The following is a 16,284-nucleotide window of genomic DNA, read 5'->3' as shown; positions in this document are numbered from 1 at the left end:
CCTTGGCTCCCTACGTGTGGCTGGGGAGGGAAGGATTGGCTTTTTATTGACTTGTCAAGCCTTAGGTTTGCATTACCAGCCAAGTAGCTCATGACCCATTCCATTTATTGCACTGTTTTGTGGTGGGGAAACAGGTAAAGGAATCCTGCTGGAAGCCCCTCCTTCTGCACGTTTTGATGAATAAGGGCAGTGTTTGGAGCAGTTAAGGCACCGTGACCAAACCCTTGGACAGACGGAGTGGCAGCAGCGTGGGGCCATTGTGGGACACAGCTGTGGGCGGTGTTGGTTACCCTGCGAGACGTTGCTTATTCAAGGGAAAGCTCCAGAGGAGAATTCATTGAGGAACTCAAGAGAAGGGGGGGGGGGAAAAAAGTGATACTTCAGGGAGAAAAATGGAGAAGGGCTAACCACTGTTTGGGAAAATTAAACAATAGAGCACAAGCAGTAAAAGTCTGTGTTTATTGCAGTGCTAATGGGCATCCCAATTATTTGAGCAGGGAAAGGCCATGTTAACTGTGCACTGACAGAACTACTGCTCTGGGTGTCAATCCAACTTGTGCTGTAAAAGAGCATGTAATGGTGAAATCATTTTTGATATGATCAATAGACCACCTAAGTGAGGAGGCAGAGTAATGAAAAATGATCTTGCTCCTCTCCAAGGTGTGCTGAAGGAATTCCAGTGATCTTTACAGCTTTCATCAATCTTTGTGAGTGTATTTACTGACATACCCACATTTCTCTGTTCTGTGGTCTTTTAAATTATAAGAGCTGGAGGACTGATTTTTGATGCCTTTTGAAATGCTGAATGTATTTTAATGAAGATACTGTCTCAGCTATGATTCATATCCCTTTCCCAATTGTTCTTTTTTAGTGTAACATATTGGCCCAAACCCTGCTGTAAAATCCTCATGTGTGGTCCTGTATCCATCCAAAAAGCTCTTTCACTTTGGTGGAGGTTCCCCAGCCTCTCCCTTGCTGCAGGATTGCAGCTTTTACATGAAAAAAAAAAGTGAAGAACAGCACATCCCTTTTACCAAACCAAGTAAATTATCATTTTTGTTTATATTTCTAGAGGTGATTTAGCACAGCTTTTTCTTCTTTTAGCATGAATTGCATTTACAATTTCAGATGTCATCCTTAGTTTTTTACTTCCTTCTATTTTATTTAATTACTGAAGCCACCCCAACTAATTATTCATCCTGTTTATGGTAGGCAGCAGTCTGTGGCAAATTATTTTCATTTTGCTTTTGGCCCTATTGAGTGATGACTCCAAAAGTGAATCCATAAAAAGGCTTGAGTCATTAGAAAACAAAACAACTGACTGTGAGATTCTTTGACTTTGCTGCTTATTGCTCAAGAGTAAAAAAAACCAAAAAAAAAAAAAAAAAAAACCAAAAAAAAAAAAAAACTTGTATACTGTATACCACAATTAAAAAAAAATACCTCTGGCAGGTTTAGACACATGAGGGAATTGTTTGTGTAAATGCTGCCCTTATGAAGCACAACAGAAACTGATCAAATATATGTGAAAGATTAGAAAGGCAGATGGGTATTTGTTTCAAAAATAAACTTTTCATAGAGGATGACTGCAAGAGAAAGGTACTGATTTCTTCTGGTCTTTGACAGAGGTGCTTATTTTATCTTTTACTGAGGTTTTTAAACAAAAGTGAGGAAACTCCACAGACCCAAGGATTTGTGGAATGGTTCCTGGGAGCTGGATGTGGACAAAAAGACCATAAAGAAATAGCCACAAAAGAACAGATGATCCTACCTGAATTTAGTGAAATTGTCCTGTTAGCAATTGATCTTTAGCTGTACAGAATCTCCAAGTCCAGGACCATCTGTCTTACTTGTTTCTTTCAAAAACAAGCTTGGTAAAAAGCTGAAAATTACAGCTTTAAATATTTTCTAAACCCATACTGGTACAACTTTCTGGTAGTTAATACAATTTGTGTTCTATACCAGTTCCCACCAAAAAGGGTGGATATAGGACTGGTTTATGGGCAAGCTCCTAGATCATGCATCCCATAACATTTCCCAAAGCAAATGACAATAAAAGGCCGTTTGCTGGGAACACAGAAGAGAAAGTTTGCAAAGAGCTCATTGACATAAACATGTTTTACCAGGTTCTGGTTTTGCTCTTGAGAACTCAGCAGAAGGGGCTGGTGCCAGGTGGTTTTAACATTGAAGATGTTTGTTATTGATGATAAGGGAAAAAATAAGATGAAAGATACCAAGACGCCACGCTACCAGCTCAGTTTTGTTTTGTCAGACTGGCAATGAACCATCCAGAGGTGTAAGTCAGAACGGTGAGAAAATGGGAGGGAGATTTAGGAGTCATCAACTGAAAGGTGCTTGTGGTTGTTGGGAGAAATACTCTGGATGTAACAGATACAGAGGGTGAAGGCCAAGGGCAGAACTCTGTTTCGCTTAAAGTAATGGGAAAATAAACAGTAGAAAACCTGTAATTCAGTTTCAACATGCATGTGTCCCTAAAGCAAAGGAGTTAGCAGGAAATGTCAGCTGGGCTGAATGTCCAGATGTTTGTGAGGCTTTGCCATAATGTTAGAATAGTAGAATCATAGAATTATTTAGGTTGTAAAAGACATCTTAGATCATCAAGTCCAACCATTAAACCAGCACTGCAAAGTCCATCACTGAACTGTGTACACAAGTACCACATGTCTTTTAAATACCTCCAGGGATGGGTGACTCCACCACTGCCATGGGCAGCCTGTTCCAGTGCTTCACAACCCTTTTAATGAAATCATTTTCCCTAATATCCAATCTGAACCTCCTCAGGCTCAACTAGAGGCCATTTCCTCTTGTCCTTTCACTTGTTACTTGGCAGAAAAGACCAACCCCCACCTGGTTGTACCTCCTGGTGGGGAGTTCTAGGAAGTGATAAAGTCCTCCCTGAGCCTCCTTCTCTCCAGGCTGAGCCCCTCCAGCTCCCTCAGCTGCTCCTTCTGCTCCAGACCCTTCCCCAGCTCTGTTGAAATTGAGAATGAGCTGTTGATCTCCATGTGCACCACCGAAGATCAACACGCTTTATCTGGGAGAGGGAGGCACACAAAAAAGTGGATGTTATCTTGGAATTAGTGCTCAAAGTTCATTTTCCTTGATAGAGAAGAATACCACATGGCAGGTGATGTTAAAGTGCTGAGGTCTTTTCACTTGCAAAATTGCTTGGGGCTTCGTTGGAGGTTTGGTGCATTCTGGCACTCCACAAACTCACAAGTTGGTTGCACTGTGTTCTTGTGGAGCTTCTGTTTGCCAATATGACTTGTTTGCACAAAATAAAATATTCAGCAGGGCATGAAACAGCAAATAAATTTCCCTTTCTAAAAGTAATATGGGAATTAGCCTACATTACAGAGCTTAAATCACACTGATTCTCCTCCAGGGCTGGAATAAAATTTTCAGAATCACCTCTTATCTTTGAAGAATCTAAACCATATGGAAATTTCCTGATTTCCTTAGGTGTTTTTGACACTCTTACCCATAGGTCTTAGGGTGCTTAGGTTTTTTCTGGTGCAACAATCTCAGTTCCAGGTGTGAGATTTTTCAGAAACAAAATAGTTGCATTGCTTTCTAGCGTCAAGGAATTTATATCAATAAGGGAATATCAAAGCTAATAGACAATATGATGATTGATAATCCAAGTGAATTGCACCAGTTCCAGTTATGTCAGTGCAGTTGATTGTGTCATTTTCCTAGACACAGAGACCCATTTAGCTCCTTCTCCTTGCTTAAAAATGGGTCATGGGTTCGGAAAAGCATTAGGACTTTTCAAATGTTGCTTCTTTCCTCTGAGCAGAGAAACAGCTTCTTGGGAGCTCTGCCTCTGAGAAACAAAGATTGCTGTGATTTTTTTACTAGACCTTTCAAAGTAGTGATACAGCATTGTTTTGGAGCTCATTGCCCATAGCAGTCATTCCTCCCTGTGGCCCATATCCTGTTTTTGAAAAGCCATTTCCTTTTGGTGCGCATCTTTCCCCTGTGTTTAGGTGAAGCAGTCAATGGGGCTTTCAGCCATAAGGATCAGAATGAAATCAAATAATTACTTTCAAAAATAGGAAACCATTTCACACCTTGGAGCTTCATTTTGCTCCAGATGTAGCATGTTACAGCTCCTGCCACTTAGAGCCAATTAGAAACCAACTGACCTGTTGCAACACTTCAAATCTTGGTAGAATTTGCCATTTGCCTGCAAGCTGACACTTTGTGTTCATCCTGTTTGGGCTTGGAACTATAACTGTGAACAGGGTGATTGCCCCAGAGTGATGGTTAAAAAGGGTTTTCATTCACTCTCCCCTCCTGAGAAACAGAAAAACTTCACTGAAGTTTTCTTTTCCTCCTTCCCCTTGGAGCAGTGTTGGACACAGTTTTAAACCAGTAGATAAGTATTGAATCTTTACTGTAAGGTTGGTGAGACACTGGCACAGATTACCCAGGGAGGTTGTGGACTCACTATCCCTGGAGGTGTTCAAGATCAGGTTGGATGAGGCTCTGAAAAACCTGATCTAGAGGAAGGTGTCCCTGCCCATGGCAGAGGGGTTGAGGCTGGAAGATCATTAAGGTCCCTTCCAACCCCATCCATCCTTTGATTCCATGAGATCTGGCTCCTCAGCTGAGATTCAGATATTACACACTATTGTCTTGGCCCCAACACATGCTTGATGTAGTTGAGCAGAAATGGCAATGAGAAGATCTCATTAAGTTCTCCTATTGGGTTGAAATGGTGTTTGCACTGGAAAAGGTTGTGAGAAAGAAAAATAACTTAAAAATGCCTTTGTCAGGAAGCTTTATGCTCTGCTCTTTCAGCAAAGGGGTTATAAAAAAACAATATGGAAAAATAATTGGTGATCATGGTATTTAAGGATTTCTCTGTCCTTCTGTCCTTCCACTTGAAATTTCACATCCCTTAGCTATTTATCCTTTTTATTACATTTAGATATTTTTTCTTGGTTATTACCAAGCACACTGTGACAAATCAGTGCATGTGTTCAATGATAAATACACTGAGGTTCTGTGAGCAGGACAGCTCCTGCTGGCATTTAGAAAGAAATCCAAAGTGAATTTAGGTTGGACACAACCAAATACACAGTGTTTACATTAATTCTGGGTTTTTTTTCAAAGGGAGTGGTAACTTGTAGTCACAATTTATGGAGGCTCTTATTACCACATCTATTCCAAAGGTTTTCTCACCCCTTTATTCTGGAGGAACTGTTTTGATTCAAAAACAACTTTTAATTGACCTTTTATCTTTCAGCGTAGAATCTGTTTGTGGTACATTGCCAGGCAAGCAGCCTGCAGAGAAATTCAGTTCTTGTCTCACGACTCTGATTGTGGTGGTGGTGGTTGATGTTCATTTGTGTTTGATTTCTGCAAAAAATACTCATTTAGCCTCAGTTTTAGAGTTCTTGGATTGGTGTGGAGAAGGAGGTGAAAGTTTGATTTATATAGTATTGTACTTGCAGACTAAGTGATGATTTTGGACACAGGAAAACGCATTTGGGAAAGAAGGTACCAATATGTGTATGGTGATGTCCCAAGGAAGAGTTTAAATCCCAATAGGACTCAGGTACCGGGAGGATCGAGGCTCTGCTGCAGTGAGAGCCGCCTACTTGCAGTGAGCTCTGTACCTCAATTTTCCTGTCTATAAAACAGAGCTCATAAATCTTGCCATCATTTGCATAGTGTTTTGATATCAGGTTTCTCTCCAAGTCTGAAGTAACAGTAATTATTAGTCGTGGGACTGCTATTTCCCTTTGATTTCTCTCCACCTCCATATTCCGTGTGTGCAGCCCCTTCTTCAGGACAGGCTAAACCACCCTCTCTGAGATTACCCCATCGCCTCTAATGGTGCAGCACAAAACCATTCATTTCTCCACTCTGGAGTCTAAAGTCTCTGAACTCCATTAGCCCAAGGGAGTGGTAGGCCCAAGCGTGCTCCGAAATGCCGATCTCCCGTTTTGATAACTGAGCTCTAAAATCAAGATAAACAAGCTGCCCTATATACTGAACATGTCCTAATTGCACACTTCAGGCATGCCAGCCAATCGATGAGCGTGTGTCGCTCGCTAATGAATATTTGTAGTTTTGGAAGATTTCACATGTGGTGTTCCTTGCTGCTTCTGCAGTTATTAGCGGAGTGGCTTCCAAGACCCTGTGCAGGAGGAGAACCTGGCTTTAGACCAAGAAACTCTGTAATTTAATTTCATGTGTTAGCTGGGCATGGTCACTCTTATTCAAATTGTATTAGCTAATAACTCTTTCAAACTGTTTACACTGTGTGCAAAGTTGTGTTTAAATCCCTATTAGCTAATACATCTCCTAGTCTAGACTTGGGGACGGTTGACTCCCTGAAGAACTCCTAGCAGGACTTTGTTTACTTGCAGGAGGTAAGAGAGGGAGGCATGGAAACAAGGGGCAATGATATTTGAAACCATACAAATTACTTCTGCTGTACCAATATTTTGCTGTCAGTCCCTGTCCTTGCTTTTATTATATCTAAGAGTTTGTTTATTGAGAGATGGCTCTCCAGTCATGAGGATAACTTTGCAAACCAGGGGAGAATTGGCACCAACCAAAGTCTCAGGCATTCAGCATTGGGAGCCAGGGCTGTCTGTGGAATGGGGAAGACACAGAAGAAGCATCTGAGTTGGGTATGGCAAGTCTGGCAGGAGCCCCAAGAGCCACACACTGAGACTTTCACTGAACCAGACACACATCATGAGCCAAAGAGAAAACTTCCTTGGTGAGAGATAACAGTGGGGTTTTGGATGTTCCCCACTAACAGGAGAAGGAGGCTGGTTTTGATGCGTAGGTTGCTCCCAGGATGGCCTGATAGTAGAACTTCCTTCCTTCTGCAAGTCACAGACAACATGAATTAAGACTCCCGCACTTCGACTCACAGTCTGGCACTTTACTGACACGTATACAGAGCCTGAGCCCCACATTAGGTACCTGAAGCAATCACTGGGACATATGTAGTATGAATGTCTTCAGTGTTGCTGATGGAAGAATCATCTGTCAGCCTTTAGATTTCATTCTTTGATTGTTTTCTCCTGTTCATTCTTAGAAGGTGTGATGCTGCAGCAGGGGGTTAGGCAGGACTACCAAACTCATTGCTCTTGTTTCCTTTTACCAAGTATGTTTTTACTATAACTCACCATAGTTCTGATTTTGTAGTGCAAGTGGCATATCTTGTGAGAAAAAAGACTATTATCTCAGCCAGGCATCACATACTGTATTATTCCAAGCCTTTCTCAAATGATGACTTGGAATTTTACTGACTTGAAATTCAGACAATGTCTCCAATTGTAGTGATACTGCCATTGGAATTGCAATAAACTCTAAAGTTGAACTTAGAATTCCCATTGACAGTGGAGCCACATATTCCTAGTTCTCAGGAGTTCTTGCAATTTGATTTTTGTCATGATTTCTTTACTGATGTCTCAATTTTTTACTTTCTTAAATGATCCTTGTCCCTGGAATGTCTAACCTTTCTTTCAATCACCCTCTCGTACACATCACAAATCAATTGCATTCCCACAGTTACTATTCAAATATAAATAAATTTGTTAAATTAATTACCAAAATCAACCTATTCTGTGTTTTGTTTGAGGTTTTGGTTGTTTTTTGGGTTGTTTTTGTTCTGGTTTTTTAACATCCTTTTCCTTCTCTTTATGTTTCTAACCTAGAGCCTTGTAGTAAGGGTTTTTTCTGGCTTGTCTGTGAAATTGCATGCACATCAATAACACTGTGTATCAACAGTCATTAATAAAGACTGGGTCCTCTATGTATCCCCCTTCCTGGGCAAGATTGTTCTATACAGTGTATTTACTAGAGCTACATCCTGTCTACTTCAGCTACTCGAGTAAGTAGCAATATTTTAACTGCTGAGTGTATAGTGTGCGTCATTTATTTGTCCTGACTAGATCCACTGCTGATTCCATAAACATTTGGGGAAAGAAATACCAAACTAGCAAATATTTGCAGAACCCCCTAATGTAGGATCTTAACAGGATGATATCGTCTCTCAGTTTGAAGATTAAAATCAGTGCTGTTCACAGCTGATTAACTTTCCTTTCTAATATTTCCCACAAATTGAGCTAATGCAATAAAACTTAACGAAACAAGGTTTAGGAAAGCCACAGAGAATATTTATACGACAGTGAGGTACAGACTGGCTCAGGGTGTCCTGGCATTCACTTTGTAATGGCTCTGTGCTTTGTCCTGTAAATGGATGGGTGCAGCAATGACAACACTGCTTCTGTGGGGTTGAAACAACCTCTTTGGTGACTCCAGGGTGACGTGAATTAGCTGCTCTATATTTTCTTTCTCTTTAATGGGTGATCAATTGTTGCTTTCTCTCCCATCAGCTCTAACAATTCTCAATGTTGGTCCTACAGAGTCATCAGCAAAGTGGTGTCAGCTCCAGAGGGCAAACCTTCCACTCCCGCGGCGCGGCCCAAAACACCTCCGCCTGTGCCGTCGCCGCTGCCAGCTCCCGTTCACGTCACCCCTCCTCCGGCTCCAGCTCCTCCTCCTCCACAGGCCACCATCTCACCAGTCCTGATCCCACCACCCTCCCCAGCCGTGTCAGCAGCTGGGGGCTCCAAAGCTCCCGTTCGGAGCGTGGTGACCGAGACCGTCAGTACTTACGTGGTAGGTAACACATGCCATGCTCTGTCCCAGTGCCAGGGGCATTCCTCGCTGGAATTGGTGAGCTCCTGGCTGGCTCATCATCTCACACTGATGGTTCCTGGATTCCTGATGTTGCTCTTTGTTCAACTGCTGTTTATCCAGCCCTTGTTTCTACATCCATGTTTTGAGGGATTAATAACTTAATTGAAACACTACAACTTGGACTGAATTTTTCATTGATTTCCAGTTCCAAATTTAAGTTCCTTCTAACAAGTCCAATTATGTCCCCTATGATATTTTCTGCTAACTGAGCTAGAAGAGCACTTATTTTTGGAGGTGGAGGTTTTTTATAGGTGTTTTCAAAAGTGCTGAATTGAAACCTCAAATGTCAGACTCGCCATAGATTTTGCTGTCAGTCAGGTAAAGTACAAAACCCTCATACAACATCAAGAACTTGACTTAGCCCTCATTTGAAATGTGTGGAGTCCACTAATCTCTTTCCTGGTTTCCTCAACATACAGAAATTGCAGATGTTTGTGCATCTCAGAAGTCTGTAGATTGTTCGTTAGTCTACACTTCATTTGCTGTGTTTGACACGTGCTCTGAACTTGGCCTGTGTCTGGCAGCATTCTTCATTCTTTTAGAAAAGTCTCTTGAGTAGCATGGTGTAGGAACTGCATTCCCTAAAAGAATGTGGATATATGTCTGGGTAGGACAAGGCTTGCTGTGCTGCTGAGAATTTCTGCTTTAAATGCTCTGTGAAATGAAGTCCTGAGCATTCCTGATGCTTGAAAAGCAACACAAGGGTAGCAGTGTTGTTATCCTCCCTGCCCTGGCTGAATTCCAGCTTGATTGGTGACACCTTGCTTAGCTGCAGTTTAAAAATCTCACCATTTAAAACACCTAAGGCTTACTTTTATTACCGAGTTTGCCATGCTTGAATTGCAACATATGCATGATTTTTTTTTCATTTGTATGATTCTTGATTTAGTATTGATTTCTAATATAAATCCACCCTGCATTTCTAATGAAAAGGTACTTCCCTTAACTTAAACTGCTGTATCATGTTACTGGTCTCTATTTAAACAGCTGCTACATTTCACTCCTGAGTTAGTTACAGCACTGGACAACGTCACACAGACTCTGCATATCTTTAGGGTGCAGGACACAGCCTCACCTTTGGTATCACAGGTGTAAACCCACAGTCACTTTTAGTATTACAGGCACTAGTATTATTGTCATTGTTATTATTACAGTAGTGCCCAAAGGTTTCAAAGTTTACTTTAAGGGAGAATAATTTCCTAAATGCTCTACTACATCCCATTTTTTTTCTGTGATTATGAAAAGAAATAAGTGAGAGATTATGTTAGTTTTAAAAAGAAAAACCTAGCACTTTGCCTAGATACTTCCAGTGGTAACACACTTAGCACCTTTATGGAGAATTCAGAGGATATGGAGGCACCAGGTCATTTCTGCTTTTCACAGAACCATAGATTATCACAGAATAGTTTGGGTTGCAAAGAACCTTAAAGACCATCTTGATCCAGCCTCTCTGCCACAGTCAGGGACCTTCCACTCAGCCAGGTTATTCAGAGCCCCATCCAATCTGGCTTCGAAGAGTTCCAGGGATAGGAAGTACAGCACCTCCCTGGACAACCTGTACAGGGTCTCACCACCCTTATTGTAAATATTTTTTTCCTAATATTCAATCTAAACCTACCTCTCTTCAACTTAAGACCATTCCCTCTTGTCCTATCACTCCAAGCCCTTGTGAAAATGATGTTTTACAACATTATAGTTGAAACCAAGGTTCTACTGCATTAGGACCCAGCTATGTGCACATGCAGGGAGACACCTGACGTGACAGATTTATAAATCAAAATGCTCAGAGAGAGGTTGGGGGAGAAGAAAATGATTAATAACTATTAGCCTCTTGTATGAAGGAAATCCAGGAGACAAAATCATTTTCCTCAGATCACATGAGAAAGCTGTTCTAGAGATAAGAGTGGAGCCAGTGTGACAGAGGTGCCCAACTCCCTTCTGCAGGGGAGGAGAGGAGAGTGATTTTATAGTTCAAAAAAGAAAGGATACACATCTCTCTGTTGGATAGCATCTCAGTCCATGTTCTCTGCTCATCAGTGGTTTGTATTAACACAGCAATCAGCAATCCCACTCTGTCCCTCCTTGCATGACCCTTGGCTCATTGAGGAATGAGAAGTTATGCAATATTTTTAATATCCTTATTCAGCAGCCCAAGTTCTTGTTTAGCAAACAGGCAGAGGTTTCTGTGCTTACAGACCACCCTGCCCCTCTCCAGCCCCTGAGAGCCTGGGGCAGGCATTCTGCAGGGGAAAAAAATACCTAAAAAAACTAAGTTTGAAAAAGTTAGGGTGTCTATTTTCTGATGGGGCAACATCTGGCAGTGCTGCCTACACGTGGCAGGGCCAGTGCCCAAAACAGGCAGCACCAGAAATGAGGTGCCTGTGCTTGGGGGATGATGGGGGTGCAGCCAGGTGTTCAGGCAGGTTTTGTAGCCGTCAGCCCAACATCCCACAGCATTCCTTCTCTGCAGCACCGTTGCACAGCATCCCCTCTCTCCCCAGCAGGGTTATCCCACCAAAATGCCTCTCCACCTCTTCACTCTGAGCCCAGACACTTCACCTGGGGAGCAGATGCTTCTCTAGCAACTTAAAAATTACTTTGCAGATGTGAGATTAGATGGTAGATAGGAATGATTATTGCACTCAATCAGCTTGGAAATTTAGTTAATTTTATGATAGTGCCTGCTCTGTATCTGTGCTGGGAAGGGAATTGTTCCCTGGTAAGTATTCCTAGGACTTGTATTTTTGAGTTTTAAACCACAAAAACATTCAAGGCTTTAAGAAGAATCAGGGAAGAGTGATGTGTTGGTTGCAGCTCTGGTACATTCCTATTGATTTTTCAGGAAGTGGTGTAAGATGTACAGACCACCGTGTTGTAGTGGCTTTTTTTTTTTTTTTTTTACTAAGAACATTTGGGGCTTTTCATCTGCTACTTTTTAATATTGTGTTTGTAAGCTGTACAGATAGCAAAAAGTTATTGCCTGAGATATGTGTAAATGCACAAAAGCTGAGAACAAAACAGTTTCTGCTTTTGAGATTCAGCGATAATGTGCAAATCTTCATAAAGGAGTGATGGAGTCAGGGTAATGCCCCAGACATTTTGTACTTTGTATTGTTAATTGCACTCCTTTAGGTGGATTCTGTGACATTTTGCGTGTATGTTTTTAGCAAAGAGCTGTTCAAGAACCACTGGAAATCTAAAAATACAAACAATGGGTCAAGCAGGATATAAACATTAAAAAAATGCATATGATGAACCTGGTGAGCAGCTGCCCAGTACTGTAAATGATCTGCCTTTCTTGTTTCATTTACCCTTTAGTAAATTGTACTGCGACATAAATGTCATAAGGGGAATGGAAAGTTACTCAGTAACAACTTTTTTTATATCCTGATCTTATCAGCTCGTTGGAGTTGAAGACTTTGGCTAATAAGTAATGCAGCAATATATACACACGGCGCTGTATATTTTACATGCACATAAGAACTGTTATCTTAACGCAGGAGGCTGCCGTGGCTCCTGCTTGCCATTAACAGGGTCGAATTTTAAAAGTATAGACAGAGAGGGAATTGTGTCCTTAAGCCCTGGCTCTGTGTGTGAATGCCTGTGCTTAGGTTGGGTGGTGTAACTGGCTTTACTGGTTTACAGGACAGTGCAGGAAAATACATGATTTTGTCGTCATGAGCAGTGTAGGAAAATCAATTAAGACGTAACACTGAGCTCTCATGATCAGAGAATTCACACATAACAACAGGGGCTGCTGAATGGCTTAGCCAGATAAGCAAGAAACCTCTTTTTTTTTGTTGGTTGGTTTTTTGTTGTTTTTTTTTTTTTTTTAATGTCAATTTTCCTGCCTGCTTAGCCCTGAAAACCAGCTCACTTTGCTTTTCTTTGCACCAGATCCGAGACGAGTGGGGTAACCAGATCTGGATCTGTCCTGGCTGTAACAAGCCAGATGATGGCAGTCCAATGATAGGTTGTGATGACTGCGATGATTGGTATCACTGGTAAGTTCCTCTCATCCATCCTGCTCTGCCAGTGCCTGGCAGATTGGGGCTATATTATTAAAAAAACCTTTTTTTTTCTAATAGTTCATGACGTTGGGAATATTTAAATAGCTTTACTGTGTCCAATTTAATAATCTGGAAGATATTTTTATCTCTGTTGCTCTGAATTTTGAAAAGGCAGATTTTAAGCTGTGAAGGAGAGTTACTTTTTAATTAGTGGGCATTGGTGATAACGGTTGTTTTTGAAACTGCTGGGAAATATTGCTGATTCCGGTAATTTTGTGAGAACTACAGGATTATGAGCACAGTGTATACAGATAGACAGTTCAAATTATGAAGCATTGTGTGAACAGTAATATAAATGTCAGCTCTTATAAAAAGGTTAGGGGAAATTAATCACTTTTTAGGCAATTTTTTTTTTAAAAGCTACATAAAATCATAAGGGTTTTTGCAGATGTGTTAAAGAAGCATTTGAAATTATTTTAAATCTAGTCTATTACACCTGAAAGTACACTCATATTTTCTACTAAAATAGCACTTTTTATCTGAGTATCCTTTTGATATTTCTCTTTTGTTTCAAAGCAAGAGTTCTTAGGTTTCGATCATTGTTTTTTAGGTTTTGATCATTATATTTGTAAAGATAATGATAATTGCTGTATTAATTCAAAGGCCAGATCCTGTCTCCCACTGGAAAGTTGCAATTTTTTTGGAAACAAAAGCATTGTTACTCCACTGAGATGATGTGATATTTTCCTGTCCTTCACAGGCCTTGCGTTGGGCTTACGGCTGCACCCCCAGAAGAGATGCAGTGGTTCTGCTCCAAGTGTGCCAACAAAAGGAAGGATAAAAAACACAAGAAGAGGAAGCACAGGGCACACTGAAGGCTTGGCAGGGGACTGAAATCGTGCGGTCACCGCGGCGCCTCCTGCCCCGACTCGGCTGCAGGAGGGATCCACCCTGCCCGCGTCCCCCGCGGCTGCCAGGGTCGTTTGTGTCTCTGCAGTGAACCAGGGGCGAGGGGATGCCCTTGGTCGGGGGCTGTTGGGTTTCACAGAACGTCCGAGCCCAGGGCATTGGATTTTGGTACATTCTGATGCTGTTTCCTTCCTCTGGCAAGGGGAGTTTGCACGGAGCGCCGCGAAGGCTTCGGTGGTTCCTGGGACCGCTCCCGCTCCTGTGGCTCGGCAGCAACACGGATGAATGTTGTAAATACAGATATCTGTCATATTCTTTCTCGATTTGTTATTAATCCCTCTTGAACCTTTGCAGTAAGGTGCTGAGAGGAGGAGAAAATGTAAATTGCAGTAAGTTGTAAACCGAGACAACCTTCTGGAATGATTTCTGTAGTCTGGATACAGTTCAGCCTCGACTCTTGCTGAGCCAGATAATCATAATGTGGAAATAAAAAGTGGCTGGTAAATATTTTTGTGATGAGAATATATGAAGCTTTTTTCCTTGATTTTTAGTACTAACATAAAATAAACATGTTCAAGCTTTTGTGATATATCTTCTATTTTTTAAAAAAAAAGTTTCTATTGTGTCAATTTTTTTCTTCCGTGTGAATTTCTTTTAGTGGACCTGTAATATATTTTATACTTTGATTTTTGGTTGTTTTTTTTTTTTTTTTTTTAAGTCTTTGTCAACGTAACTTTTCATTGCTTGTACATTTCATCAGTGTGTAAAAACACTTCCCATTAAAAGATTTTCACACGTGTAAATAGCTGATATTTATAAAGTAATTTTTTTTTAATTATTTTTTAGGGCTTGAGGATTTTTGTTGTCGTTTGCCCAAGAATACAGACATAGCCACTAAAAGCCCGTGTGACAAACGCCTGTCCTCATGGCTGTGAGGGATTGGTGAGCTCTGCCCCAGCTGTGCGTGCACGAGGAGGTGGCCAGCACCATAATTAGGCCTTGATTCAGATACTTAAACATGTGGTAACTTCTTAAGAAGTGAGTAATCCTATTGCCTTCAAGGAGCCTGTTCCCACACTTGGTTATACATGTGCTTAAATGCCTTCTGAATTGGGAGCTTAGGCCAGGGGGGCTCTGCACTTCTGGTGGCAGCTACAGCATTTTAATCTGTAGCTGGAACTTTTTTTTTTTCCTTTTTCTCCTTTTTTTTTTTTTTTTAAACAAGTGGTTAGTGACTTTGCCAAAAGCATTGTATTTAGGTAGAGGAGATGCAGGTGTGTTCCTCTGCTTTGTGTATCCCCTTAGAAAGACCAGTAAACTGGATCCCAGTCACATTCCCCGTTGAAAATGTGGGAGGAGGGTGCAAAGAAACTGAAATAAAAGTCAATGTTAGATGTTGTAGTGCAATGGGTCTCAGAACTAAATAAGAAGAAATCTTGAAAACAATTTATGCCTTTTGTTTTCTAATCAATTTTAGATTGCATTGGTTAATTTGGGGATATTCGTATTTTAAACCAATGCAGTGAGAACGTCTGATGTTGGAGCAATATGACCCTTTAGCCTGTTGTGCAGATATTAAGAGTTATTTTTTAAATGCATCCAAATTGATATTAATGAGAGTGAATTAGTCATGTTTTTAAAAGTACCAGTCTAGTTAGGGAAATGAGGCTTTGCTGATAGAACTGTTAAATTGCAAATCAGTGGAGATATGGATGAAATTGGTTTATTAAAAGTGCACTGTTACCTGCTTTGTTCAATGCCATCTCGTTTATATTCCGTCCCTGTTAATTACCAGTCAAGAAAGTTCTTGGGTTTGATTTTTTTATTCTATTTTATTTTGAATTGTTGGATGTTGCAATGCTGATTTTTGGTTTTTTCCACATGTAATGTGCAGACATACAAAATACGCCGTCTTTGGTCATTTCTGGTTGCAATAATAAAGAAGTTAGCTTTTGATAAGTTGTTTATGCATTTCCTCCTCCTCTCCATGAGTCAGAACTTCTCACATTTAGTCAGCTGAATTACTCAGGATGCCATGGGAGGGCTGAACTTGCCCCATTCGATGGCTGTTCAGCTCTTTCTCCGCATGCTTGGCCTTGCTGCTGCTGGGTTGATTTCCTAACCTGGCTTTTATGATTTTATAAATGACCCCTGTGGCAATAAAACCAAAGCATCATTTTCAGGAGGCTTGTGTGGCTGAGGGGATTAGTAACGGGAGAAGGGGCCCTTCACCTCCGGGTCATCAGTTTGAAGCCACGCTTGGTGCTGAGCCTGCCTCCCTTTCACTTAACGCTGCTGTGGATCAGGAATCAGTGGCATAAATGAATAATCATTGCAGAAATGGTTATCCCTGAGCAGCAATGTGGCTTGGACCTTCTTTACAGCCCCTGGCCCCATCCAGCACTGAGCAAGCCCCAGCTCCTTCCCCAGACCTTTGTATTTGCCACTGGCAACTTCACAGGTTGGGTGTCTTCTCCATAAACTTGGTGTATGGAAAATGAGGGAGCAGTTGGGGCTGCTCCCTAGAGTCACTGCTTGATTTTGGGGTTGGGATATGGGTCCTTTTACGATTTGTGTTTTGGACACCACCATCCATGAGAAGGGGGGC

At 41.3% G+C, this 16,284-nt stretch overlaps 1 protein-coding gene across 1 annotated transcript in view; it reads left to right on the top strand.

Moving 5' to 3' along the window:
• Window positions 1–15,635, top strand: part of TAF3 (TATA-box binding protein associated factor 3) — a 113,649-nt gene extending 98,014 nt beyond the window's left edge. Inside the window, exons 5-7 of the mRNA XM_053978028.1 lie at window positions 8,421–8,676; window positions 12,655–12,761; window positions 13,528–15,635. Of these exons, the coding sequence (XP_053834003.1) occupies window positions 8,421–8,676; window positions 12,655–12,761; window positions 13,528–13,642 (478 nt within the window). The 3' untranslated portion in view covers window positions 13,643–15,635. The remainder of the gene's footprint in view (window positions 1–8,420; window positions 8,677–12,654; window positions 12,762–13,527) is intronic.
• Window positions 15,636–16,284: the final 649 nt, after the last annotated feature.

This window comes from Vidua macroura, chromosome 5 (genome assembly GCF_024509145.1).
Source record: "Vidua macroura isolate BioBank_ID:100142 chromosome 5, ASM2450914v1, whole genome shotgun sequence".
NCBI lineage: Eukaryota > Metazoa > Chordata > Aves > Passeriformes > Viduidae > Vidua > Vidua macroura.
Note: the sequence above shows the minus strand (reverse complement) of the source record. Positions and strands in the feature narration are given on the sequence as shown.